The 26964-nt window shown below is 34.1% G+C and overlaps 3 protein-coding genes across 4 annotated transcripts; 1 reads left to right on the top strand and 2 right to left on the bottom strand.

Moving 5' to 3' along the window:
* Positions 1–6578: 6578 nt before the first annotated feature.
* Positions 6579–8730, top strand: LOC113738924 (cytochrome P450 736A117-like). Its single transcript, XM_027266191.2, has 2 exons — positions 6579–7567; positions 8042–8730. Exons 1-2 carry the CDS (start codon positions 6611–6613, stop codon positions 8645–8647), a joined length of 1563 nt encoding a protein of 520 aa, XP_027121992.2. The 5' UTR covers positions 6579–6610; the 3' UTR covers positions 8648–8730.
* A 3135-nt stretch (positions 8731–11865) lies between these two features.
* Positions 11866–14336, bottom strand: LOC113738923 (berberine bridge enzyme-like 21). Its single transcript, XM_072045982.1, has one exon. The coding sequence runs from the start codon at positions 14222–14224 to the stop codon at positions 12626–12628; it is 1599 nt and encodes a 532-aa protein (XP_071902083.1). The 5' UTR covers positions 14225–14336; the 3' UTR covers positions 11866–12625.
* A 4980-nt stretch (positions 14337–19316) lies between these two features.
* Positions 19317–21969, bottom strand: LOC113739462 (cytochrome P450 71AP13). Of its 2 annotated transcripts, none has more exons than XM_027266681.2 (3): positions 21831–21969; positions 20345–21269; positions 19317–20201 (listed from the first exon to the last, which is right to left on the bottom strand). In XM_027266681.2, the coding sequence occupies exons 2-3, from the start codon at positions 21245–21247 to the stop codon at positions 19572–19574; spliced, it is 1533 nt and encodes a 510-aa protein (XP_027122482.1). In that variant the 5' UTR covers positions 21248–21269; positions 21831–21969; the 3' UTR covers positions 19317–19571. The 2 variants fall into 2 exon arrangements, with proteins under 2 accessions (XP_027122482.1, XP_027122483.1); XM_027266682.2 differs by having other exon boundaries at positions 20345–21349; positions 21831–21965.
* Between the last annotated feature and the right edge of the window lie 4995 nt (positions 21970–26964).

Genomic DNA, 26964 nt, shown 5'->3' with positions numbered 1-26964 from the left:
ATAGGGGCCATTTGGCCAGAGAGTTCGATTAAATCAATCTCACCAACACCGTCGAATCGACTTCAACAGCAAAACCATCCATGCCTCTTTGAACACACAAAGTCAAACCAAATAATTAAGAGGGAAAGGCTCTCTGCCGCCAAGACATCCATGCCACCAAATTCTTTGTAAAAGGCAAAAATTACCTCCCCTGGTGGTTCCTGACCAGCCCGCCCCCAGCGTTCACCTGTTGCACGACACTCGCATTTGTGGGATGGACTTGATAACTTTGACAAAAGTAATGTGAACATTGTAAGCATATTAAAGGAAAAAATTGCCATTTTTTTTTTTCCAAAATCGAGTAATGGTTTACTAATAGTCCAATTATAAAACATGAGACTTAGATCCTTACAAAATTGTTTATAATTTTTTTCGGTGGCTAAAATCTGCGGTCATCTATACTGGATCTAAATCTGTGCATATGTGGCTTGTACTATTAAAATTAGGTGTTGCAAATTTAAATCGAAAAGAGAGGGGGTGTGAACTTATCAATTGACAAATAGTCTTATGACACATTAACAGTTGATTTTTCCGTATCAATATAGTAGTTTTTTTTTTCCAGAAATGATAGATGAATATATTTCTACTAAAGGAGAATTTTCGTATCAATATGGTAGTCACGTCACTTTTTTTTCACATGGAAAAAGAATAGCACTTAAAAGATTTAGATTTTAATTATTGACACCAAAAGTAATTTAATAAAAGCATGCTAAGTACATTATTTCAAGATGGCCTCATAATAGCTTTTAGATCACATGCATATAGGGCTATAATTCGTACAGATGGGTATTGAATTGCGGAAGTAAAATTAATAATACCTGTGAGGATTCATAGAGAGTTTTGGTATATGCATAGTTAATATGATTTTTTTTTTTAAAGTACTAATGGATGTCCTACAACCTAGGACATGTACGCATAGTTAATTAATATGATATATGTTTCTTTTGTAGCTTAATTTGGGTGTATCTAAAAACTCTAATCATGTAATTAATTTATTAGTTTTTCTTTTTCAAACAATCTACTCACCAACTATAAGCTTATGATCATGAATGCGAAGATATACAAAAATGTTTTCCCTATAAGATCCCATAATGCTGTTGATGAGAATACTTGATGGACAAAATAACCAAGAAGCCCAATAAACTCAAGTAGTTGAACAGAATCAAAATTTTACCAAAAAAATATGAGGAAACAATGTTTTATCTGCCCCTATTGCAATACTAATTAACTATAAGTTTAGAAGATTAATTTGTCGTAGTGATTATGAAAAACTTTGTATGTGCAACTGATAAAAGTTGTTATTGTTTGTACTAATTATTTTTATAGAAATTGGTTTTAAACTTTGAAAGTTGACTATTAGAGAATTTTATCAAAATAAAAATGTATAAATGAGAAGTTATTTGATAATTATGAGTAAATATGGGTGAGTTACTAACATTATTTAAAATTATCCAAAAAAAACAACTGAAAAAGAAAAAAAAAAAAAAAGGATAAACTGCGAGAGACATTAGATCAAAGAGTGTTCCCTTATCACGCACTTAGCCTGTGTACCAATATGTGATGATGGAAAGCTAAATTTAGGACAATTGTTGCATTACGGATACAAAAAAAATCACTCACACAACGACCCAATGTACACACTTAAGGTTTGTCAGAGAAAGCTAATAGTTGCATCACAATGTAAATGCCTGGAAATTGTAGTCGCATTACAATCCCTTTTTTTTTTTTTTTTGGCTTTTTTCTTCTTCTTCCTCTAGACTACACCAGAAGTCACACTTTGCTTTTATCACATGAAAACTCTCTCTTTTCTTCATTATTTTCTTTTTTCCTGCTCTATCTTCTCTTCCCTTTTTGCTCTTTTATTTGTGTTTTTTCTTAATTTCTCTTATGTGATTGCAAATAATTCAAGAACTGAGTTTAAAGAATTTAGATAAAAGAATTTTTCTTTTAATTTGGATTTTAAATTCATTTTAGACTAGTTCTTAGCCACTAGCTAGTATCAAAGGAAGAGAAACCATTTATTAAAAAAATGATCATCAGAATTTGGCTACTTGTGCTGCAAAATATGCTCACGCTATCAATGCGTCATCTGCCAAGCCAAGGATGATATTCCAATATCATGACAGATTCCTCCGTGATGGATTTGGTTTTGGTCCTTTCAGATTTGGATACTTCAAGTGTGAGTCATTTGGTCTCTACATATTTCAAAATCGTGTTTGATTTGAAAACACTTTCCTGTAGTCATCGGAATTGATTTGGTGGTCGATGGTGACAAAGTTTGACAATTTTGCATATGACAATTTTGCATCGAAATTTCTTTCTAACACAGGACCAGAAGGTGCGGGTACATCAAAAAATAAAAAGTCTTCTGATCATGATTTTGAAGAATTTCTACCTAGCACGTGACCAAAAGGCACGGGCATGCCTTTGTTCAACTATAAAATACTGACATTAAGTGAATAAAACGGGACACAAATATAAAAGACGAAGAAAACCAAATTAAAATTAACATCAAATAGAGTTGGGTTGCCTCTCAACGAGCGTCTTTTTTTAACGTTTTTGGCTAGATATGGCCAAATGTCATTAGTCTGAATACGTTGGATCTTCAATCACATCACCTCCACCTCTTCAACTAGAAAACCCTCATAATAAGGTTTGAAACGATGCCCATTCATCACAAATTTCTTGTCCGTTTTCAATCTTTGTATTTCCACTACACCATAATGAAAAACATGAGTAACTACAAAAGAACCAACGAGCGCATTTCTTTAACGTTTTTAGTTAGACATGGCCAAATGTCACTAGTCTAAATATGTTGGATCTTCAGTTGTATCATCTCAATCTCTTCAACTAGAAAACCCTCATAATAAGGTTTGAAGTGATGCCCATTCATCACAAATTCTTGTCCATTTTCAATCGTTGTATTTCCACTACACCATAATGAAAAACATGAGTAACTCCAAAGAACCAATCCAGCGAAAACGTAATTTACTTGGAAATAATTTAAATCTCGACTTCTAGAGATGAACTTTTTGACCAACTGCAAAGGTCTTTCTTGAAATTTGTTGGTCATGAAAAACTCTAGTTTTCTCTTTATAAATCACAGCATTCTCATATGCTTCATTCCGGACCTCCTCTAATTCTTGCAATTCTAACTTCCAACAAAACCTAGTCTCCTCTAGACCCATATTACACTGTTTCAATGCTCAAAATGCCCTGTGTTCGAACTCTACAGAAAATGATATGATTTTTCAAATACTAACATATAGAGAGACATCCCTATAGGTGTCTTATACACAATCCGATATGTCTAGAGTGCATCGTCTGACTTTTGGCTCCAATGCTTTCTATCATGACGCACCATCTTCTTAGGATGGACTTGATTTTCTTGTTCGATACCTCTGATTGGCCATTTGTTTGGGGGTGATACAAGATTAAAATCTTATGAAGGGCATTATCCTTCCTAAAAAGTGCAGCTATCGTCTTATTGCAGAAATGTGTCTTCCTATCACTAACAATGGCTCTTGGCATTTTAAAATGTACAAAAATGTTGAATTTAATAAAATCTGAAACCACTTTCGAATCGTTAATTCGAGTGAATATAACTTCTACCCATTTGAAAACATAGTCAACCGTCAAAATAATATAGAGAAAACCAAATGACGTAGGGAAAGACCCCATAAAATCGATATCCCAAACATCAAAAATCACTTTTCAACTTGTTCTTTTTCACCCTAGACCACCCTGCAGGCAACTTGCAAATCACTAAATAATTAACTATATCAGCGTACCAAGGCCAAAAAAAAGTAATAGAAAGTAATTGTTCATCGAAAAAAGCTTCTCTTAATGGAAATTCCTCTTCAATGACTGGTACTCGACTCAAGTCACCAAGTTTTCTGCTCCTCTTTTATCTCGGATTTTCAGGTCGAATTCTTATAGTAGCAGTATCCATCTAATCAATCATGGTTTCGCATCTTCTTCTTCAGCAAGTACTGCAGGGCTACATGATCCAAATACACGATAACTTTAACACCTAATATATATGATTTGAATAAAAGAAGTAAATAAAATTAATTTTTTTGTGGGGTCAGTATAGAATTTTCATTTTTTCTTGTTGCTTGTCAGTGGGCGATTTTGATGTAGAAAAAAACACATGGTGCAGGAATTGATTTGTTGACTTCTTGGGGGGGGGGGGGGGATTTTTCTCAAGTCAAGTAATGTGATGGGGAGAGAATTATCAACTATTTATGCATATGGAGGAGAGGTAGAGTATGAGTGGCTGAAGTGGTTATTTCGGATCAAACATCAGTTTCAGGGCCATTTTCTTTGCTATTCTTTGAAATTGACTGATCAATCAGAAACAGTTCTTTTCTTTCTTCTTTGCTGGTTTTTTTCAAAGAGATTTTAGTAAGTATTTTGATTTGGATAGCTAAAGAGGCCTTAAACGTGGGATGTCGCAGTGTCATGTAAAGGAGACAAATCGTCGAGCTGATATTTGCTTAAATGCTGCAAGAATCTCTTCATCATACGACGTGTTGATTTAAAATGGTTGTACATAAATTATCAATTGAGCATTTTTTGAGTTGGTAGAATTACAATAAAACTACCTTTCTTTCCGATTTATGCAACACAATGATGGGGTGATTCTATGAAATCTCAACTAACCGTTCAGTCCTCTTGAGAAATTTAGCAGAGTTTAGCAATTGGTTCCTCCTCTTGAGCAATAAAATAAATAAATAAAATTAATTTGATTTCACAATTTCAAGTGAACTAAGTCCTCCGTTATTCCTTAACTAGAATTAGAGTTTTAGTTCATTCCCGTTGAGAAAATTCCACGCAAATTTGTAGAATCGATAGCCGAAAACATGCTCAATTACAGATGAAGAGTATCCAAAGGAAGGAAAAAGAAAAAGAAAAAGAATGCCTACATCACCCTGAGAGCATCCACAATGCTATTACACTTTGTGGAGTGTAATCCACATGCCACGTCAGCATTCCACTTTCTCCTCTTTTATTACACTTTCACTCACAATGGATTACATTCCACAAAGTGTAATAGCATGGGTCCACAATTAATCAAATATTTATTTTAATAATGCATAACTCATATCCCATAAATAAATAAAGTAATTTTTAAAACTAATTTTGTTATTTTTAAAAAATAAAGTACTAACTTTCGTTAAATTTTGTACATTTTGAATTTTTTTATTTTCTAAAAATGATATTATTAATTTTTAAGTTTGAATAATATATCTTTTTCTATGTTTCAAAAATAATATATTGTTATTTTTTTAAAAATAATTATGTAGGAAATTAAACAAATATTTGATACTTCAAATGCGAAGATATCATAATAATCCATACTTAATTAATAATTCGAAATGTAATTAATTGAACTCCATAGCATAATATTACATAAGTTAAATCAAATAAAATACAAATAGGGCCCACATTCAATGGATTACACGCATCATACATGTGATGCGTGTAATCTCCATGACACGGCTCCCCATTGGAGCCGTGTCATGGAGCGGTGTAATGGCTCCCCATTACACCCCCATTGGAGCTGCCCTGATGTGTCTTGCGGCCAACCAAGAAAAGATAAAAAGACCTAATGACTACTTGGCTAGTCTCGTGCCGCCGAAAAGAAAGAAAAGTCCCTCACTGACTATTGAGTGACCTTCGGGTCGCTCTTTCGGGTTAACTCCTATGTTCGTTCTATTGAGTGGATGTGCGTGTTATTTTCAGCTTCTGAAAAAAAGACTATTGAGTAGTCTCCTATTACTACTGAATTACTACTATTATTTTAAATCAAATTATCCAACAAATTCCATCCTATCCAAAAAGGAAGAAAGAACAACAAGCCTCTGGTAAAATATTGTGACCCCACTCTTAAAACTTCAATTCACAGCTAGTTATTGCATTTCAACTCCCGAACTTCCCAGACGTGCTGAGTTTTGAATTTGACGTAACCATGCTGAACAGCAAATCTAATGGAGAAATCAGGTCTTTTAATCCTTTTTTACTCCAAATCTCTGCAACTGCACAAAGTACCAAAACTAAATACAATCTACCAATTAACGTAATATTTGGTAAGATAAAAAAGAAAAATAATCATAAAATTAATGATAAAATTGCAATCTATCAATGAGTATGATCACCTGACTTTTTTTTGTTAGTTGATAAAGCTCGTACTTTGCCCGGTTCACCTACTCCTAGTCAAATCTGATCAAAAACTGGATTTGATTGGATTTTTAAAATTCGGGTTTTTAATGTGGCTTGGATCGGATGCTTAGTCGGTTCTTGGCTCGGTCGGTCAAATCAACAGTCCGACCCGAATCCAAAATCATAGGCACTGCTTATCTTCTATAATTTCAAAGAAATTGACTAATAGGCCACCAATATTTGCGAGATAAACAAATTGTCATTGGCCAAGTCAAACTCTGACTTGATCGTGTATTGGACAAATATAAGAAGTACAGACAAAGAAGTTTCCCTATAAATCCCATAATGCTGTAGAAGAGAAGCTCAACCCAAACAAGTAGAACATCAGATAAGTTCACTAGCTAAAATGAAATCAGATTTTTCACAAATTTTTGAGCAACAAATCAGCTCATTTTTGCTGCATCCCGTCTTCTTCGCTCCTCTTCCTTTGTTATTCATTCTCTTCTTTATAAAATGGCAGTTTACTACAAAAACCAGCAGTAAAAACCTTCCTCCATCACCAAGAAAGCTCCCAGTTCTGGGACACATGCATCTTCTTGGAACACATCCACACAGATCACTTCAGAAATTGGCTCAAAAGCATGGGCCAATGATGATGCTCCAACTTGGCAGTGTCAAAACACTCGTAGTTTCATCAGCTGAAGCAGCTCAAGAAATCATGAAAACCCATGATTTGAACTTCTTGAACAGGCCTGAATCCGAGATCAATCGGAAGCTTTTGTACGATTTCAAGAATGTCTCAGTGGCACCTTACGGAGAGTACTGGAGGCAAATGAAGAGCATTAGTGTGCTTCAGCTTCTAAGTAACACAAGGGTTCAATCCATTCGTTACATAAGAGAGGAGGAAACAGATCTCTTGCTCACAAAAATCCGCGGGGGATCAGTAGCTGCACCATCATCAGGTGTCAATCTTAGTGAAATGTTCATGGCTTTGACGAGTGATGTGGTGAGTAGAGCTGCTTTTGGGAGGAAGTATAGCGAAGGAGTAAGTGGGAGGAAGTTTAGAAAATTAATGAGTGAGTTTGTGAGTGTTTTGGGAGGATTTGATTTTGGGACATTTTTGCCATGGCTTGGATGGGTTGATCGTGTTAATGGTCTAACGGCTAGAGTGGAGAGAATTGCCAAGGAAATGGATGAGTTTCTTGAGGGTGTCATAGAAGAGCATTTAAATGGTGATAGGAAGAATAATGAGAGCAGTGAACAAAAAAGTAGAGAAGATTTTGCTGATGTTTTGCTGGGAATTCGTAACAACAATGTAGCTGGCATACCCATTGATAGGGACAGCATCAAAGCTCTCCTTCTGGTAAGTGTGTCCCCAACCCCCCCCCCCCCCCCTCTCCTTCCTTTCTCTCAATTTATGCTAACGTTGTCAAGTTAAAGGACTGAACAAATTATATATTCTTAAAAGTTGAGTTTCCAATGATAAAAAAACCGATTACCAATGAATTGTCACCTTTTCATAGTCTAATAATGATACAGTATACTTGTTAAGTGATTCCATGTTAGATGGTTCTTACAACGCCATTCAAGTTAAAATGCTAAAAATTGTTAAAAAACCAATTTGCAGGAGTAATATTATTGAAAGGGATTGCCAAATAATTCGTAGGACCAGCATACATCTGTTATTTTGGCATTATTGTGGGAATATATGTTTAAGACAAAAATTTTCCTGTTTCGTACTTCCAATCCTTAATTCTTAGTTCATCAAAGATGCATTTCATTCTCTAATGGAAGAGAAAATTAGTATATAAGCTTGTTATTTTGCTTTTCTATTTAGGACATCTTCTCCGGTGGAACGGATACTACCTACACCGTTCTAGAATGGGCAATGACAGAGCTTTTAAAGCATCCAAAAGCGATGAAGGATCTACAAACTGAGGTGAGAGGAATTGTCAGTGACAGACTTGAGATCGATGACGATGATTTGGAAAAGATGAAGTATTTGAAAGCAGTCATTAAAGAAACGCTACGATTACATCCTCCAATACCGTTATTGGTCCCTCGCAATGCTAGCAACGATGCTAAAATAATGGACTATGATATTTCAGCTGGAACTATGATTATCACCAATGCCTTTGCAATTGGAAGAGACCCTTCATTGTGGGAAGAACCAGATGAGTTTAAGCCCGAGAGATTCTTGAGTTCTTGCATTGATTTCACGGGCCATGACTTCCACTTGATTCCTTTTGGAGCTGGGAGGAGGGGCTGCCCGGGAATTTCTTTTGCGATGGCTACAAATGAGCATGTTTTAGCAAATCTTTTGCTCAAATTTGATTGGGATCTGCCTGATGGAGCAAAGGGCTCCGATTTGGATATGACTGAATGTACAGGTTTGACAATCCATAGAAAAATTCCTCTTCTTGCTGTTGCAACTCCAGTTTAGTGCTACAGTAACTTAGCTTAATGTAATAACTTTCCATCCTTAGAGATTCTAATTTATCAATAAACGTTTAATTTCTAATGTTATGCACTCATGTATATTTCCATCTTTTTTTTTATTTATTTCTACCTCTTCTTCCCACTTTTCTTTGGACCTAAATGATTGCTGAGTAGATCATTTGTTCCACCCCAATCTTTGTTTTACTTGAACTTGATCCGAAAGATTTGGACCCAGTATTGCATTGGTCATTCATTCTTTAATTTAATGCGTAATTTTTTCTGATCTGAAATTTTTGAGATTCGTGGAAAACGACCTAGGTGGCATTAGGGCAAACTTTCTACTCAAAAGAAATTTTAATAAGATACATTTTACTTACGTTTAGGTCCTTAGGACAAACTTGATAGTTGTTTTATGAATTACTATTTGTTTTCTGACATATAGTTGTCTATATTCTAATTTAACAGCAAATTTAATTTTATCATATGGTACGTTTTGTTTTACACATTACAAGTTTAATCCCTCATGTTTCAATTGGCTTCCTTCTTATTCATCAGACGCACTTATATACCGATTCGCTGTCCGAATTGCTAGATCAAGTCTGTAATCCCATAAGTTTAGAAGCATAAGTCATAAAATATTGAAAAGGAAATATGAGGGACTAAGTTGTAAACTATTGCCAATACTATGGCTTGTCTATGTGGAAAAAAGAAAAACAAAACACCAAGAAATTACATTGAAACTTATCCAAAAGTGCAATTTTCCAAATACGATTGTAGATAAATAACCTACACATTTTAGGTGAATTTGCCTAGAGATGGCAACGTGTGGGATAAAACTCGATACTTGATGGATAATTTGAACTTTGATAGTGAGAGGTTTTGGTAATGAGAGTTAAAACTCAAAGGACTACCTAATAGAATTTGATAAAAAAATTTGGATATGCAAGTTAGAGTTTGATAAGAGAAATTTTTTAGGATACCTGACGTGTTGCCATCCCTATATTTACCAAGAAGCATAAACCCCAGATAGCACCTCTAAGTGCTTATACTTTGGTTTGGAGGTGTGTTTTCCTTCAGGTCTCCCTTAATCCAAATGGATTTCCCCTAACAGTAGTTAAATAAGGATAGGTTAAGTGTTGCTTGTTTTTTTTTTTTCAAGGGACCCGCAATCACTACTCGAGAATGCGCACTGGATAAATTCAACCAACTTGTACAGTAGCCTGTAAATCACCTGGAGGGGTAAGACACACTAAACAAGTCCTATGCGACAAATAGATGTCCCAAGAGAGGAACGAACGCTAATTGTAACATGTTCTACAATTCACTAATTTTGTACACGTATAGGTCGACAATTGCATAAGTAAGCTACACTAAAACAAAATTATTGCTGCAGAGATGCATTACATACTCACAAATTAACTTAATCATTTTATGCTAGCTCTTACAAGATCAGGTTATCATATTTTTGTCTATGCTTAGTCATTATGCTTTGACAAAGTTTTATTCAAAGTTAGTTCACTTGTGCAAAGATATTTTTTTTAACTCGTACAAGGAACATCGCCATGTGGCCGATGTGGTTCCAAATTAATTTTCCCAACAGATCCAGAAGCCGTATGCATTTTAAAGACACTATGTCCTATAGAAGACCATTTGGCTTGACTTATTGGTTAGGTGAGATGAAATCTTTAATTACACTTTTCATGACCAATTAAATAGTTAGGCCCTTTGAATGTATTTTGGTTAAAAATGGTTTCTTAGCCTATTCATTTTGACCTGTTAAATACCCCCGTATAGATTATAAAGTGAAAAGGACATCCGAATGGGTAGAATTTTTGAGAAAAAAAAAAAAAAAAGCATTCGAACACGATTGATTTGTTCTTGCCTAATTAGGTGTTCTTTTGGTTTAAGAACAATGACTGGGTAAAATTTTTTTTCCCGAGTGGATTAGGTTGATGACTGATTTTGTCATCTTGCTTTTCCTCGTATTCCATAATCATGCACACATGTAGCTATTTTAACCTGGTTCAAATCTGTGATCCTTGTTTTCAATTACTAACTAACTTATACTAGTCAAAGTCTAAACATTTTGTATCCATCCTCCTTGGTTGAAGTCACTCGTGGAGCATGGGGAGAAGCTCTATTTCTTAGCATCCATCAATATTTCATCTTTATATAAAACTTGATAACCCATATGCGTTAAAAAAAAAATCTAAGGACCCGAAAAAAAAAAAGGAAGTCCATTTTCGATTCAACTGATTTTTGTACTTTAGTATGTGTATGTAGCTTTCTACAAAGTGATTAAAAAGATGTCAACAACAATCAAAGATGAGATGATAAAACCTCCAGGTGATAGATACAAATAACTTTTTAAGTATTAAATGCCACACAAGATAAAGAATAATGGTCCATTCTAGTTTACTTGTGCCCACATGAGTGGTGATAGGTTTTCTTTCAAAATTCGATGAAATTCATCTGTCTCAGCAAGTATTTCACTTGGCAAGAATGAAGCAACCTCATATAATGGTTTAGTCTTTAATACTGACTAGATTGAACTTTAATACGGCTATTTATCAACCGGTTAGGATCCGTTAAATAAGATATATTGAGTCGTCTGGATTTTATCATTTCAGCCATGCAGGAGAGTTTGGAATTGGATAGAACATAGAAGCCCAGGCATATACATGAATAGGGTTTTGCCATATGGAAAAGTCCATGTATTTGGATTGAATTTTTTATGATGGACTAAGGTAATAGACTGGCTCGGCCTGTGATGACTTTCGAATAGGGTCTTTCGATTACACTTTCACATAGAGTTGAAAGACAAAGTAAGTTGTTAGTATTTGAATCGGATTCGAATTGATAAAAGCTTGATTCATCTTGATTTTTATTCCTTTTCAAATTGGTTTGTTAATTAATGACATTAAATATAAGTAGTATTTTGTGTTCGGTAAGTTTCAACTTCAACTTGAAATTGACTCGACTAGTTTAAAAATTGAAATTTACAATTTAAATTGCTCGAGTTTGGTTTGATGAATTTTTTTTTTAAAATTTGGCTTGATAAATAAACAAAACACAATTTCAAATTTGCTAACATGAATAATGAAGCTTGAAAACTATAGTATTTTGCTTGATTAACCTCATTTACATCTAACATCCTTATTTGCTAACAAAATGAAAGCCTTGTAATTTTCCATTCTGTGTGATTATAAAAGCCTGCAAGAATGTAAAAGACATCCAATTCCTTTTTCATTTCATTTGTTGATCCAAACAGTTAATGAAAAACAGATGTTTGGAGATTATGGGTGAGAATAGTGGCCTGATCCATGAGAAATCCACTGCTTATCCTTGAGAAATCGGCTAGTTAGAAATAATAATAATCAAACAGCATGTGGCCGCCAACTCCTTCAAACTCTCACCACAAATGGAGAAATGGCTGCCTGTATCTCTTAACAGTGATTACTGCAACTATCATAGATATTTTACTTCCAACAATGAACTTGCACTGCAGCCTGGATCACTCCAGTTGAGAGTTGTAGGTGCAATTTTCCCAATGTTATTCTCCTAAAACAAGTCTATACAACAACCAAAACTCGAGTGCAACAAACAAGATAGTACTATTATACATTTAACCTTGTATAACAGACATAATGACTAGAACACGCCATTGGAAACTATACTATTTGTAACACAAAATATATTTTGACCCGAGCTATTCAAAACAATGCTATTTGTAGAACAGATGCTGCAAATAGCAATCAGGAATGTAGATCTGGATATGATATCATTGCAAGAAACTGGCAAGGCAAAGACAAAGAACACAGGCTATTCCTGACCAGAAATATACTGGGCCTGAAGGTTGAGAACTGTACTTCAATTAAAAATGCAGCCGGGCCGAGTCAAAAACTTTAAATAATAACTTTTGCACCCAATTCTGGATCGTAAAAGAGTAAAAGTGTTAATAAGCTTGAAAGTTTTACCCCAACTAAAATGGCCGGAGGGGCCGAGTTGGTATACTCTGCTCGTTCCTGAAGAAATTTTCAGGATCTATCATGGTCTTGACTTTCACCAATCTGTAAAAATTATTTTTGAAATATTTGAGCCCATAAACTCTTCCTTCGTTGTAACTGTTCTTCCCGTTGTCTGTGGTTCCAATATCAAGGTCCCTGTAATTCAGAAAAGCCTGCCTAGGATTTTTTGAAACAAAAGGAGTCATCAAACTGTATAGCACCCGTGTCTGCTCTATGTACTTCTTGGCAAATCTAGGACCTTCTTCCTGCCAAATCACTAAATACTCGATCTTGAAAATGATCCCAGAACGATGAGGGAAAGGCGTTTCGCTTTCTGGAATTTCACTCATTCTTCCGCCATAAGGATTGAATTCCAGTACTGTTTTATTTAGCTCAATCACTTTCTTGAATATTGAGGCCAGCCCATGCCTTGGAATTGGATTCTGCACATAATCTGATTTCCTCTTCGCGAAGTTGGCATAAGTCTTGTCAAGGATGGCTTCCATGGGTGTACCACTCGCGTAACCTTCCCACCGGAGGAGTGATTCACCCCAACTCATTTCCAAACAGTCCTGTTTCTTCAATCCCAATTCAGAAAATCTTCCATTCATAACTGATAAGAGTCTATTGGCATCTCCAAGGAATAATGCTATAAATGTTGCTCCAATTGTAGTCTGACTCTGCCCATTGATTTGTTCAGTAACTGGTTGGACCAGAACTCTGATGAAGAGATCATTGTCAATCGTGTTGGCTACCTGTTGCCAGCTATAAACAAGATCTGTTACATTTTCTTCCATGGTCCTAACAATCCTGAAAAATGTTACAATTTCCGGTACCCTGACTAACTTGATTTTGTACGCCAAAACAACGCAAAAACTCGCACCACCACCACCCCTAATAGCCCAGAAAAGATCTTCCCCCATTGCTTCCCTATCCAAAATCCTGCCTTTAACATCGACGATTCGTGCATCAACAACATTGTCTACAGTTAGGCCGTATTTGCGTAGCATAGCGCCATAACCTCCCCCACTTATGTGGCCGCCTACGCCTACTGATCGGCATACACCGGCAGGGAATGCATGTACTTTGCACTTTTCCCAAATCCTGTAGTAGAGTTCCCCAAGTGTCGCGCCAGCTTGTACCCAAGAAATTTCATTTTCAATATCAACATGAATGCTACTAAGGTGGAACATGTCAAGAATGACGAATGGAACACTGGAAACGTATGAGATTCCTTCAAAATCATGACCGCCACTTCTGGTTTTCAGTTCCAGCCCAGTTCTTTTTGTACATAGAACAGCTGCTTGGACGTGGTATTCTTCTAAAGCTGTGACTATGAGAAGCGGTTTTGGGGTTGTGGAAGTGTTGAATCTCCTGTTTCTTATATAAGCTTGTAAAACTGAAGTGTAGGAAGCGTTAATGGGGCTATAAAGAATGCTTGAGATTTGGTCATCTGGGATCCCTTTTCCTGCAAGGCAATGGGCAAAGTTGTCATAGATGAGGTCTGAGGCTGCAGATGTTAGGGAATTGAATGCAGAAAGAAAAAGAAGAAGAAGAAGAAGAGAGGGTAACATTGCAGGCAATCTAAGTTGTGGACTTGGTGTTGATCACAATTTCCATGTACCATACCAATTTATACTTGGTGAATTTAAGTTACTAGCAATATGCACCCCTAGGCTATGAGTGAATTGCTCATTACTTCAGAACCAACAGTAGACATGTTCCACATTTGGCATATTATTCAACTTGATTAATAGATAAATAATTTAAATAAAGAATTATAAATAGCATTTTCACATATCTATATCAAGAAATTATTGCATTCCAACTATTGAACTACCATCCCAATTTTTCTAAAAAGAGTTTATACATAAATATACTATTAGGTGATAATATCTATACATCAAAAACTACGTTATTTTTTTCTTTGAGGTAGTAATTAATTAAATTTTTACGATAATTATACACCCAAAACTATGTATTTTTTCAATTGTACACAAAAGATTTAGCATTTTAGCCGTCCACTTTCACGTGAACAAATATTAGTTTCCAACAAAGTTCATAAATTTATATACAAACCAACAAGAAAGCAAAAACATGTTTATCTGTTTGTGCGCTGGCCTTCTAAACCCAAGATTCCTCGCAAACCAACAAAAAAACAAAAAACATATCGCAAATATGGCTTAATTTATTGAAAGACCAATCTTAATTGGCATTTGCCAGCTCAAGCAGAGATTAGTTTATCTTCCACCAGCAGCCAAAATCCTTCATTGTCCAAACGATAAATTTTCGAAGACTAAGCAACAGGAATCCCCCAAATATGGACGAGAAGAAACGATTGATAAACTCGGTGGCTTCTAACAAGGGAGGCATGGGAAAATCAAGCTTGAGGACGGCTACCTCATTGAATTGTTGTAGAATGATTCAAATACAAGAATAGTATTGATGGAGTGGATTACCTAAATAATCCCTTTTTTTTGAAATTATGAAAATAATAGCAAATTTCGAAGTTTTCCAACAGTAGAGATTTCGCCATTTATAAAGGTGACTCACTTTGTTATTTTAGCTAGATGACTCACTTTGGGTGAAAAAGTAGAAAAAGAAAATAGAAAAACAAATCAAAATCGCCATCTCAAATGACTATTTTAAAGTCGCCTTCTCCTGTAGTGACTTTAAGTCGCCTTCAGGCCACCATGTAAGCATGCTTTGAAGAAGCCATCTCAGGCCGGCAATGGCCCGAGCAGTGACACTAGAAGATCCGAGAGGCAATAGTTGTCAAAAATCTTTCTCTATCATTTTGGACATCAAGAAATAGCGGTTGGTCGATGCTATTGATTAAAGAAATAAATAAGTGACAGTGGAATACTAGAATCCCATTTGACATCATTCACTAACTAAAGTGCAAATTGAGCTACCTATGATTACAAGCATTTCTTTCCTTTGGATATATACATTGTTCAAAGAGCTCTCTCAATTCAAGAATCCGAATTTTGCAGTTTCACTGACCTGAGTCTCCTGAGCATGGATCTTATGAATGAGTGCTTTACACTTAGATTGTATTTCCACTCTCCTGCAGTCAGCTTCCTTGGCCATTAGGAGAACTAATCTGACTGCAAGTGCCTCCTCATTTAATGGATCCCGTCGTTTTCCCTGTTTAGTTGAGAATCAAAAGAGACAATTAACTTTTCTTGTATGAATGGGTTAGATGATGCTGTTAGTTTGGGGGGGAAAAAAAACAACTAAAATGTTAAGGATGAAAGTGAATGTCTCTGGAGAATTTTGAGTAATCGACTATGTGACTTCATAGTCACTGTTTCATGTTAAAGACCCAAGGCTATCAACCGAGTTATTCAAGGTAGGCTTTGGCATTTCGAGGTTCGAATCACAAAAGCAATAGAATTTCTGGGTTTTGAGCTTTGAGCTCTTACTATGAAGATCATACTCAACTCACAAAGATAATGGAATTTTGAGTATACTTTGGACTAAGAACAAGTTCATAATTAAAATATGCTGTAAATATATACAATGTGTAATAATAACTATATAGTCTCATATAATTATACATATTAGGATTTTACATTATTTGTGTACTTATAAACTCTATAGAGTGTTATTAATATAGACAACTGATATTGGCAAATCCCAAAAAAGCTCTAAGCACTCCATCCTCTTCTTCTTCTTCTTCTTCTTTTTTCTTGGTTAATGAAATGATACAAAAACATATAAGATATTCTAAGAGACGGATTGGCCATCTATGCATTTATCGGTAACCCTTCCTGTTTCATCTTTTCAGTTTGTCTTATTTTCACTATTCTTATATCAGTCCTAATTAAATTGTTGTAATATTAATAATGGAGGAAATTTTTTTAAAATTATTATTCTATAAACTCTTTATGTGTATAACTTATTTGCTAATTCTTAAGTATTAGTCATTTTGATCTGGAGTTGAGCATTATTTTTTAACTCGTTCATTTTTCTTTAGTGGACTTTTACAACTTTAACCAAGATTATGTAATCAAAAGTGTAGTGGTCTCTATGAAAATAATGCAAATCGATCATTTACTATGCCTTGGGGGTAGTTTTTTTATTCACATTGTTAGAGAATATATATAGGTTTTGGATCTTTATATCACTTTTAACAAAAATTTGCAAATTTAGAGTGTTTGAGAATTTATTAGAGTGCAAATATTATTTATCTTCATATAATATATATTTATACATAGAATTGTTTGGGCCAGCCCGACACTAATTACAATCAACTTCAATTCGAGTGACTTTAATTATCATGTTTTGTGTTTTCCTGTTGTTAGATTGTTGTGTGGAAACACAATGAAGTCCTTTTGGAAAATCAAAATCTTTACTATCTTTGGAAATTTTCAATAATAGTAGCATTATTGTGCCCCCATTAGAGTGGCCTGAGAGGCAGAGTCGGGATACTCAGCTCATTCCTTCCTGAAGAAATTTTCAGGATCTACCATGGCCTTGACTTTCACCGATCTGTAAAAGTTATCCTTGAAATATTTGAGCCCATAAACTCTTCCTTCATTGTTGTAACTATTCCTCCCATTGTCTGTTCTGTAGTATCAATATCAAGGTACCTAAAATTCAGAAAAGCCTGCCTAGGACTTTTTGGAACAAAAGGTGTCAATAAACTGTGCAGTTCCCTTGTCTGCTCTATGTACTTCTTGGCAAATGCAGGATCTTCTTCATGCCAGTTCACTGAATATTCAATCATGAACAGGATCCCAGATCGATGAGGGAAAGGCGCTTCACTTTCTGGAATTTCACTCATTCTTTCACCGTAATGATAAAAAACATGGGCTTGTAGCCCTTATAGGGGCGACATGTATAAGGCTAGAAGTGGTTTTGGGGTACATGTCGCCCTTGTGTAAGGCCATTTCTTATATGGGCTTGTAGATCTGAATTATAGGAAACATTCACGGGGCTGTAAAGAATTCTTGATATTTGGTCATTGGGGATCCCTATCTTTATTAGGCAATTAGCAAAATTGCCATAGATCAGGTCTGATGCTGCAGAGGGTAGGGAGTTGAATGTAGAAAGAAAAAGAAGAAGAAAGGGCAACATTGCTTGATATTTGAGTTTAGAACTGCTAATCACAATTTTCGTGTAGCATACCATTTCAGCAAACACGCTAAGTTAACCATTGAATTTACGCAGAACTTTGCTGAGTCCAATTTGAGAGTTGTTTTTAGTATCAAGTGGTAGTGCAATGACAAAACATAGGATCTGGATATAAAACCAACAACAAAATAGAAACATGGTTTTCAACTTCTCTCTACTTCTTCTCCTCTTTTAAGGAGGGAGGCCACATCCCATGAATTTCAGTTTGTTTTATTTATTTTTTCTAATAAAGTATCTCCTAAGTTTTCTTAGTGAGAGTTTTCATTTTCTGCTACTGAGAATTTTCTATTTTCCTAGAGATTCTTGTGGAGATTTTTTTTTCTTTTTTTTATTGATTAGATCTAAATTTATTTCAGATTTGGTTGTTAGATCTAAGATTTTTTTGGATCTTTGATCTATTTTGATAGATGTCATCATCATCATTGGAGTTTAAAACCGTTGATTAATAGATTGCATCATGTATAGGAGAGAATTGCAGTGATTAATCTATTAGAAGACGACTTTAAAATTTCTTGTATTTTTCAGATTTGTTCATAATTTTTCAAATCTATTATATTGGTTAAATTACAAATCTGTAATTTCTAGTGCATGTTTAACATGCTATTAAAGCAGCGATGTACAAACACGGCTCTTGTAATTTGTTAATGAAATTTGATTTTTATCAAAAAAAAAAAAAAAATAGAAACACGGTTTTTACTGTACTATAGCTTAATTTATTGAGAGACCATTAATTAGAAAATTGGTAGCCCAATTAGATGATCCAACTTTCTAGTTTCTACCGACGGCATAGTCTTGCAAGTTGCACCAACCAAATACTAGATCTTCGAACATTACAAGGAGAGTAGATCGATTAAACTCCGCGTCACGCTAATGTACGACACTCGTTAGGATCCAATAAAGAAGATACTGAACTCTGATTTTATCATTTTGTCTTGATTCTACACTACCGGTGAACCTAAAAATATTATGATGATCCAATTGGCGATGGATATTCAATTTGTCTTGATTCAAGTTCTATGCTAGACTAACTCCCCCCACTTTTTTGATCTTCAAACAATATGATATCAAAGAAAATGCCTGCCTGAGGAAGCCAGAGGAGGAAAATTACAGTTGAATATAAAGCCCATGTTACTGTCCTTTCTGTGAGGTTAATTAAAAAAAAAAAAAAAAAAAAAAAGCCTGCGAGATCGTCAAAGACTTCCAATTTTCTTCTCCATTTAATTTCAAGATCCAAACAATTAGTGGGATGTATTTAAAGAATGTTGGTGTTTGCAGAATAATGTTGTCTCGGTGAATTCTTGCTGCGAGAACCGCCTGGACCTGTGAGAAGTTGGCCAGTTTATACTTGAGAAGTTGGCTAGTTGTGAATTTTCACAGAACAGGCAGATGTATTTCGTGAATATATATTGCTGCTACCATATCAATTTTCAGACGGCTTTGAAGCAATCTTTAATTGAAGCACAATTTAGTTTAACTTGCTTTAGTTTTTGGTCATTCTATCTTTACCTATCGGGGACTTGGAGCTGACACAATTAAGCTTTCATTCTGGTGCTTGTCGTTGGTGCATTAATTACAAAATCTGAATACACAGAGTTAGTACTATTGCACATTGATTCCTGTAACAAGTACAAAGACTGGACGTAACTGCGAATATGCCCCGCCTTCGGTTATTCAGGGTACTTAAGACTATAATTTGACTGAAAGAAATACCAATTGTTCAGGGACATAGCATTTTTCCTTAGAAGCAATTTCATGGAATCACCCCTCTCAGATTGGTCTCTATTTTCCATTGAGACCTTCAGAAAAGTTTGGTTTTGCAAGCACCATGAGAGGAGATATTTTGTGCATGGTGATGCCGAAAGCTTCAGTCAGGTCCAAATCTTTTGCTTTAACTCCTGGAGGAAGCTCCCAATCAAAGCTATGCAGAAGTTGAGCTAAAGCAAGCTCAAATGTTGCTGTACTAAATGTAACAGCAGGACACATTCGTCTACCGGCACCAAATGGTATGAGCTCAAAATCTTGGCCCTTGTAATCAATAGGATTATTCATGAACCTCTCTGGTTCAAATATGTCTGGATTTTCCCATGTTTCAGGGTCTCTTCCCATTGCCCAAGCATTGATGAAGAACCTTGTTTTGGCAGGAATGGGATAGCCATCAATTGTCACTTCCTCCATGGATTCTCTAGGGAGTAATACTGGAGCTGGGGGATGTAGCCTAAAAGTTTCCTTCACAACAGCTCTCGTGTAGTGCAAGTGAGACAGGTCAGTCTCTGAAACTGATCTTCTTTCTCCAACAATACTTCTGACCTCGGCCTGTGCTTTTCGTAGCACCTGGGGGTTCATTATGAGCTCTGTCATTGTCCAATCCAAGGTGATGAAGTTTGTATCAGTACCTGCTGCAAACATGTCCTGCATCAACAATATCGAAGCAATTAGGAACTGGAGCTAAGTAAGACAGCATTAGAAAATAATAGTTTTGAGCAGAGCATTTGATTCTTCTAGTAGGATTAAGCTGGAGTCAAGAATGAAATAAGAACTTTGCTCTAACTAACCAAAATTAGTGCTTTGATATTGTCAGTGGTGAGAGGAGTTTCAGGATCCCCATGTTTTTGTAGTTCAAGTAACACATCCACCAGGTCCTTGTGGTCTTTCCTGTTCTCCGGATTTCGATGTTCCTTCAAAATCTCATCAAAAAACTGGTCAAAGCGTCTGAAAGTGTCTTTTAGTCTTGATTCCATCCCGGTAAATTTGTGTAGAAATTCCATGGATGGGAAGAAGTCTCCAATGCTGAATCCTCCCAGCAACATTTGATACTCTTCAAGCAGCTTTTGAAAATTATGCCGAACATGGTCTCCTCCTTGTGAGAAATCTTTACCAAATGCAATGCGACAGAGGAGATTATTTGCATATAATCCAAGCATATGGCTTAAATTGGTGGGACTGGGGTACGATTCTGCTACACGATGAACTAGATTAGCAACTTCTTCTTGCCTTGTGAAGCCAAATGACTGAACTCTTTTTGCACTTAGTACCTCAAGGATACATATTTTGCGTATATTTCGCCAGTAGGCACCGTATGGAGAGAAAGCCATATCAGTGCAGTTGTAGAAAAGGTGTTTGGCTGAAAATATTCGAGGCCTATTTGACAGGGCTAGATCAAAGGTTGTCAGTGCTTCCTTCGCTAATCTAGCTGATGAAATCACTATTGTTGGCACCTGCCCAAGCTGCAAGAACATGATAGGACCATACTTCTTGGCAAGGATGTGAAGAGATTCATGAGGCATGTTACCAAGCAGATGCAGGTTACCAATGATGGGAAGTTTTGGGGGACATGGCGGGAGTTTGCCATTTCTGCTTTCCTTCTTCTTCAACAGCAACTTTAGCACCAGAACCATTGATATTGTTGCAGATATGATGCATAGAAAGCTTTCCCTCTGCCATTCAAGGAGATCCATTGAAGTTTTTCCTTGCAATTTCCTGGAATGGAGAGGAGATCAGTATTCATTTGGAATACAGCTATGATGGTGTGCTTTAGTATGTCTCTCAAAAGGTATTCTCTGCACCATAACATCAGTAAGAGTTTGTCATATTTTGTGACACTTAACAAATTTTTCTAATTAATACAGCAAAAAACTTGCGTCTTCGGTTTTATTCACCATCCAAAAAGGATACATTTGTATAAATTTCTTATTCTTTTGTTTTATTATCTCTATCAAATACTTTTTCTGTAACTTCTAATTTATGCAAAGTGGTGTTGTAAAAACGTTTGAGAAAAAAGGTAAGCCTTTCTTCACTTCTTAGATTACTTTCATTCCCTTATTTCATGATATAATGAAGAATCCTAAATCTTTTTTCACGAAACTACACAAAAATCACATTAAATGTGGTCAGTGACAAAATATACCATCAGAAGGGGGGGAAAGAAGAGACAATCCCATAAATTTTAATGGCCAAATATGATCAACGACAATAAAACAAGACTAAACAGGGAAGCCCAGAAATTTAAAGAGTTACTAAAGAGGAAAATGAGTACAAAACCTGATGTTTCAAGTAAGAAATGGTGGGATGGAAGTGCACTTTGCTCCTGCTCTTTCAAGTAGAGCACACTGCAATTCTGAGCTTTCTAAGAAGAAAAATTAAAGGCTACGAAAATGAAAGGTACATTGATTTGATTGGCCAAATCGATGACAAGGGTACGAGGTCAACATCCATTCTCTCGTATACTTTTCAGGCCAACAGAAACTAATGTTAGTGGACATTAATCAGTAAGTTATAATTTGATTGGACTTTCATTTTTTTATCGTAATGTCAATATCCAAAATTATCGAGAGTTACTTCAGCGACTGGTTGAAACGATTTTATTGTCCTTGACTCAGGAGCTTAGTGTCTCAATGATCTTTGTCAGAGGCAAGTTGGAATCACCTGTATGATTGATATTTCATCTCATTCAATAAAAAATGGGATAATTGCAGAAACCTCTCCTGACTTTTATAGTAATAGCATTAACCTCCCCTATCAATTTTGAAATAGCACTGACCTACCCTATCAAAAGTTGGAGGCAATTTAATAGGCAAAAGTGGATCAATTTACCAAAGTACCCCTGACATGATTTAATTTTACCAAATGAATGTGATGAGTACTTTCATCAAACCCAACAAAACATTTGTTAATAAAAATTACACAAAATTAACTATTTCTGCACAGTTTAACTAATTAACTAATTAACTAATAATCTAATTAATTAATAAAAAATTATCTAATTAACTAATTAACTAATTATCTAATTGTTAATAGTTATTAACTAATCAAACTATTTCTGCATAATTAAACTAATTAACTATTAACTAATTATCTAATTAACTATTAACTAATTAACTAATTATCTAATTAACTAATTTCTGTTTATCTAATTAACTAATCTCTATTTATCTAATTAACTAATTATCTAATTAACTAAAGCTGTTGTCTATCCGAAACTAATAAATTATTTGCATGTTAAACTAATTAACTAATTAGCTGCTTAACTAATTAACTACCTAATTATTTAATTAACTAATTAACTAATTTTTGTTTATCTAATTAACTAATTAACTAAAGTTGTTGTCTATCCGAAACTAACAAACTATTTGCATGTTAAACTAATTAACTAATTAATTGCTTAACTAATTAACTAAAGCTATTGTCTATCCTAAACTAACAAACTATTTGCATGTTAAACTAATTAACTAATTAACTAATTAACTGCTTAACTAATTAACTAACTAATTATCTAATTAATTAATTAACTAATTTTTGTTTATCTAATTAACTAATTAACTAAAGTTGTTGTCTATCCGAAACTAGCAAACTATTTGCATGTTAAACTAATTAACTAATTAACTGCTTAACTAATTAACTAATTAACTAAAGCTGTTGTCTGTCCGAAACTAACAAACTATTTGCATGTTAAACTAATTAAATAATTAACTACTTAACTAATTAACTAACTAATTATCTAATTAATTAATTAACTAATTAACTAATTTCTGTTTATCTAATTAACTAAAGCTGTTGTCTATCCGAAACTAACAAACTATTTGTATGTTAAACTAATTAACTAATTAACTACTTAACTAACTAATTATCTAATTAATTAATTAGCTAATTAACTAATTTCTATTTATCTAATTAACTAATTAACTGCTTAACTAATTAACTAATTAATTAACTAACTAATTAACAAATTATTTGCATGTTAAACTATATACAGTACGCATTACTTATTTAAAGTATCGGCTCTTTATAGGCATTTTACTTTCAAACATTTAATTTATGATAAAAATATCAATGTTTGTAAGTAAAATTCAAAAAGTGTTACAAAAAATATCAATATTCTTAATTTCAAACATTTAATTTATGGCCCTATGTCCCTCCCTTTTTGTAAGAATATTACTGCAACATTTTTTGAATTTTACTTACAAACATTGATGTTTTTATCATAAATTAAATGTTTGAAAGTAAAATACCCATAAAGAGCCAATACTTTAAATAGGTAATGCGTACTGCATATAGTTTAACATGCAAATAATTTGTTAATTAGTTAATTAGTTAAGCAGTTAATTAATTAATTAGTTTAACATGCAAATAGTTTGTTAGTTTCGGACAGACAATAGTTTTAGTTAATTAGATAAATAGAAATTAGTTAATTAGTTAATTAATCAATTAGTTAATTAGTTAATAATTAATCAAATAAGTAGTTAATAGTTAATTAGTTTAACTATTAACTAATTAGATAATTAGTTAAGCAATTGTCAAGCAAATAATAATTGTCAAGCAAGAAGATGGCAAAATTGGAAGAAATTTCTTATCTCACTTCTACAAAAGCTGCCAGGGAGGTTTCTGCAACAAATTGTTACTGTTCAGGGGAGGTGAATGCAATTTCTAAACCTAGAGGAGAGGTCAGTGCAAATGTCAGAAATCTCAGGGGAGGTTTCTGCAATTATCCCATAAAAAATTGACATCCGAAACTGTTCATGTGGAATTAAAACCAGAGAAAAATGCAGTTTTTGTACCCAAACTTTGACGCACCAGTAGTTTTAGTCCTCAAATTTTGGATGAAAACAAATTTGGTACCCAAACTTTCAAATTTTGAGCACATTAAGTACCCTTGACGATTTTTTCCTAAATTATTACCAAAAAAAGCCATGTGACAGTTACATGTCCAGCCACAATTGTATAGAAAAAGGCCAAAAAAATGTCAAATGTCATTCTAATACTAAGTATTAAATTGAAGGACTAATAGCATAATAAATAAAAAATCCAAGGACTAAATAACATCACATGATATTGGTCCATTTGTTATTATGATATTGGGTTCATTTGTTATTATGATATTGGGCCACGTGTCCGAACCAATGACACAAAATTGTTGACGAGTTTTTTTGATCCTGTTATCAAATATTAAATTTTCATTAAAGAACTATATCGATCAATTTATAAAATTTAAGCAATAAATTTGGTGTATCAAATTTGTAATGAAATTGTATTATCTCTCTCAAAATGAGATTTTTAATATTATATTTTGAAATGAATTTTTAATATTACAAAAAGTTTAAACAGGGGAACCAAGCGAAATTTTTTAAAGTTTGAGAATGCTAAGTGAAACTATCAAAAACCTCAAGGGAGGTTTTTGAAATTATCTAAAAAAATTTCTAGTTTTGACCATTTGGTATTGAAAGCCAACTAATTATAAGTTTGGCGGTCACTAACTAGTTAGAAAGGTTTCTAAGAACACTAAGTCCGGCAACCCAACAATTAAAAAAAAAATCCAAACAAGTTGTTGGGCTGACAGCCCGGCAGCCTTTAAGGAAACTTCCTAGCTGGTTGCCGTCAACTGGGCCACCCAACAGTTTAAAAAAAATAATAATAATTGCCTTGGCAGGGCTGCAAACGAATCGAGCCGCTCGCGAGCGGCTCGAGTCAAGCTCGAGTCGAGCTCGAGCCAGCTCGAGTCAACCTCGAACTCGAACTCGAGGTCAGAATATTAAGCTCGTTAGCTCGCGAGCCGGCTCGCGAGTTTGAGTATATATATTTATATATATTTTTTATTTTTATTTAATAATAAAATTACTTATATTATATATAAATATATTTTAATTTTTTATTTTCATAGTGAAATTACGTATATATCCTTAATATTTTATTATTTATTCAGAAAAAAATATTATTTTTTTTTATTTTTTTAAAAATAAAATAATTTTTTTTTATTTTTTTCGAGCTCGAGCTCGAAAATTGCCAGCTCGTCGAGCTCGAGCTCGAGCTCGAGCTTGGTAAAATTTAGTCGAGACTCGGCTCGATTAGCTCAAAACTCGACTCGGCTCGGCTCGTTTGCAGCCCTACTTGGCTCTATACCATTTTCCTGTCAGATCAATATTTTTGCGATTTTTTTTTTAGTAATAAACAAAAGGAAGTGGCCTTTTTTTGGTGGGGTCCAGAGGAGAAAATATACTGGGTCTAGTCACTTTTTTGGGTACCCACGTATTGTTTTATTTATTTATCTTTTTTTTTTTTTCTGAATCTACTGATGCCAAAAATTGGCTCAACGTCTTGAGGTGAAATGTAGACTGTCTTGCTCGGGTGTAACCTGTGATAGAGGGAAACTCTGATGTTTAAGTTAGTGGTTTTTATAGCGAGACAAAACCTTAAGAGGATAAAAGTCTTAAAATATAGAAGCTTGAAGAATCAAAATGGGATGAATCACGACTGAAAATTAAAAGCTAAACTCCCTTATCTACCTTGTATATAAAAAGAAGCCAAGTTACTGTAGCTAACCATCTTTTTGACACATGTATTCATTGTATTGTATATATTTTTGACAAGTAGACCTTTGATTATTTTACCTAAATTTTTCCTTCCCTTTTTTGATTCAATTGGGCTAAAGGATTAAAATATTTTTTCTCCTTGAGAAAATCAACCCAATCTCTTCTTTTTCTTCTTGCAGTAACTACTGTTATCCCTCACCTTTTTTATTTTTTCTTTTTTATTTTTTAAAACTAATCTAACTAAGATTGTTGCCATGTTCTTTTTTTTTTTTTTTTGTCAAGATGATAACTACTTAGCAAAAAGAATTCTTTATTATTTTTTATCCCATTTTACATTTTCTTTTCTTCCTTTTTTCTTCATCTCTAATCTCGCATGTTTGCTCTATTTTTTTATCATAATGTTATAGCCAACTAGCATTTGTTTGTTAAATTTATAGGATGATGTTTTATTTGGTAGTTCTTCATGGATAAAAGGTAAAATTTTAAAATATGTAAAAAAAATTAGAATTCATTTTTTACCAATGATAATTTTCTATGAATAATAGAACAAAAATTCATTCTTTTATTTTCTTCTCCTATGATTTGATTTCTTACTTCACATTTTGTTTCCTTTTCTTTGTTTTTTGGTTACATTTTGTAATTATCTACAATTTTGTGTATTTGTTTAGGAGAAAGATATATCATGTGATGTTTTCACCAAGATAAATCTAGCTAGGCATTCTTGTACCTCCGTTTTTCTCCATTTCTTTCTTTTTGCAATCACTTTATGGCCTATTAAATTTAATTGAAGGATCCAATAAGATTTTGTATATATTTAAACTAAAGTTAAATTTTGTTTGTTTTTTAATTACTCAAGTGTTGTAGTATGAATT

Source organism: Coffea arabica, chromosome 4c (assembly GCF_036785885.1).
Source record: "Coffea arabica cultivar ET-39 chromosome 4c, Coffea Arabica ET-39 HiFi, whole genome shotgun sequence".
In the NCBI taxonomy this organism is placed as follows: domain Eukaryota; kingdom Viridiplantae; phylum Streptophyta; class Magnoliopsida; order Gentianales; family Rubiaceae; genus Coffea; species Coffea arabica.
This window is presented reverse-complemented; position numbering and strand designations above follow the sequence as displayed.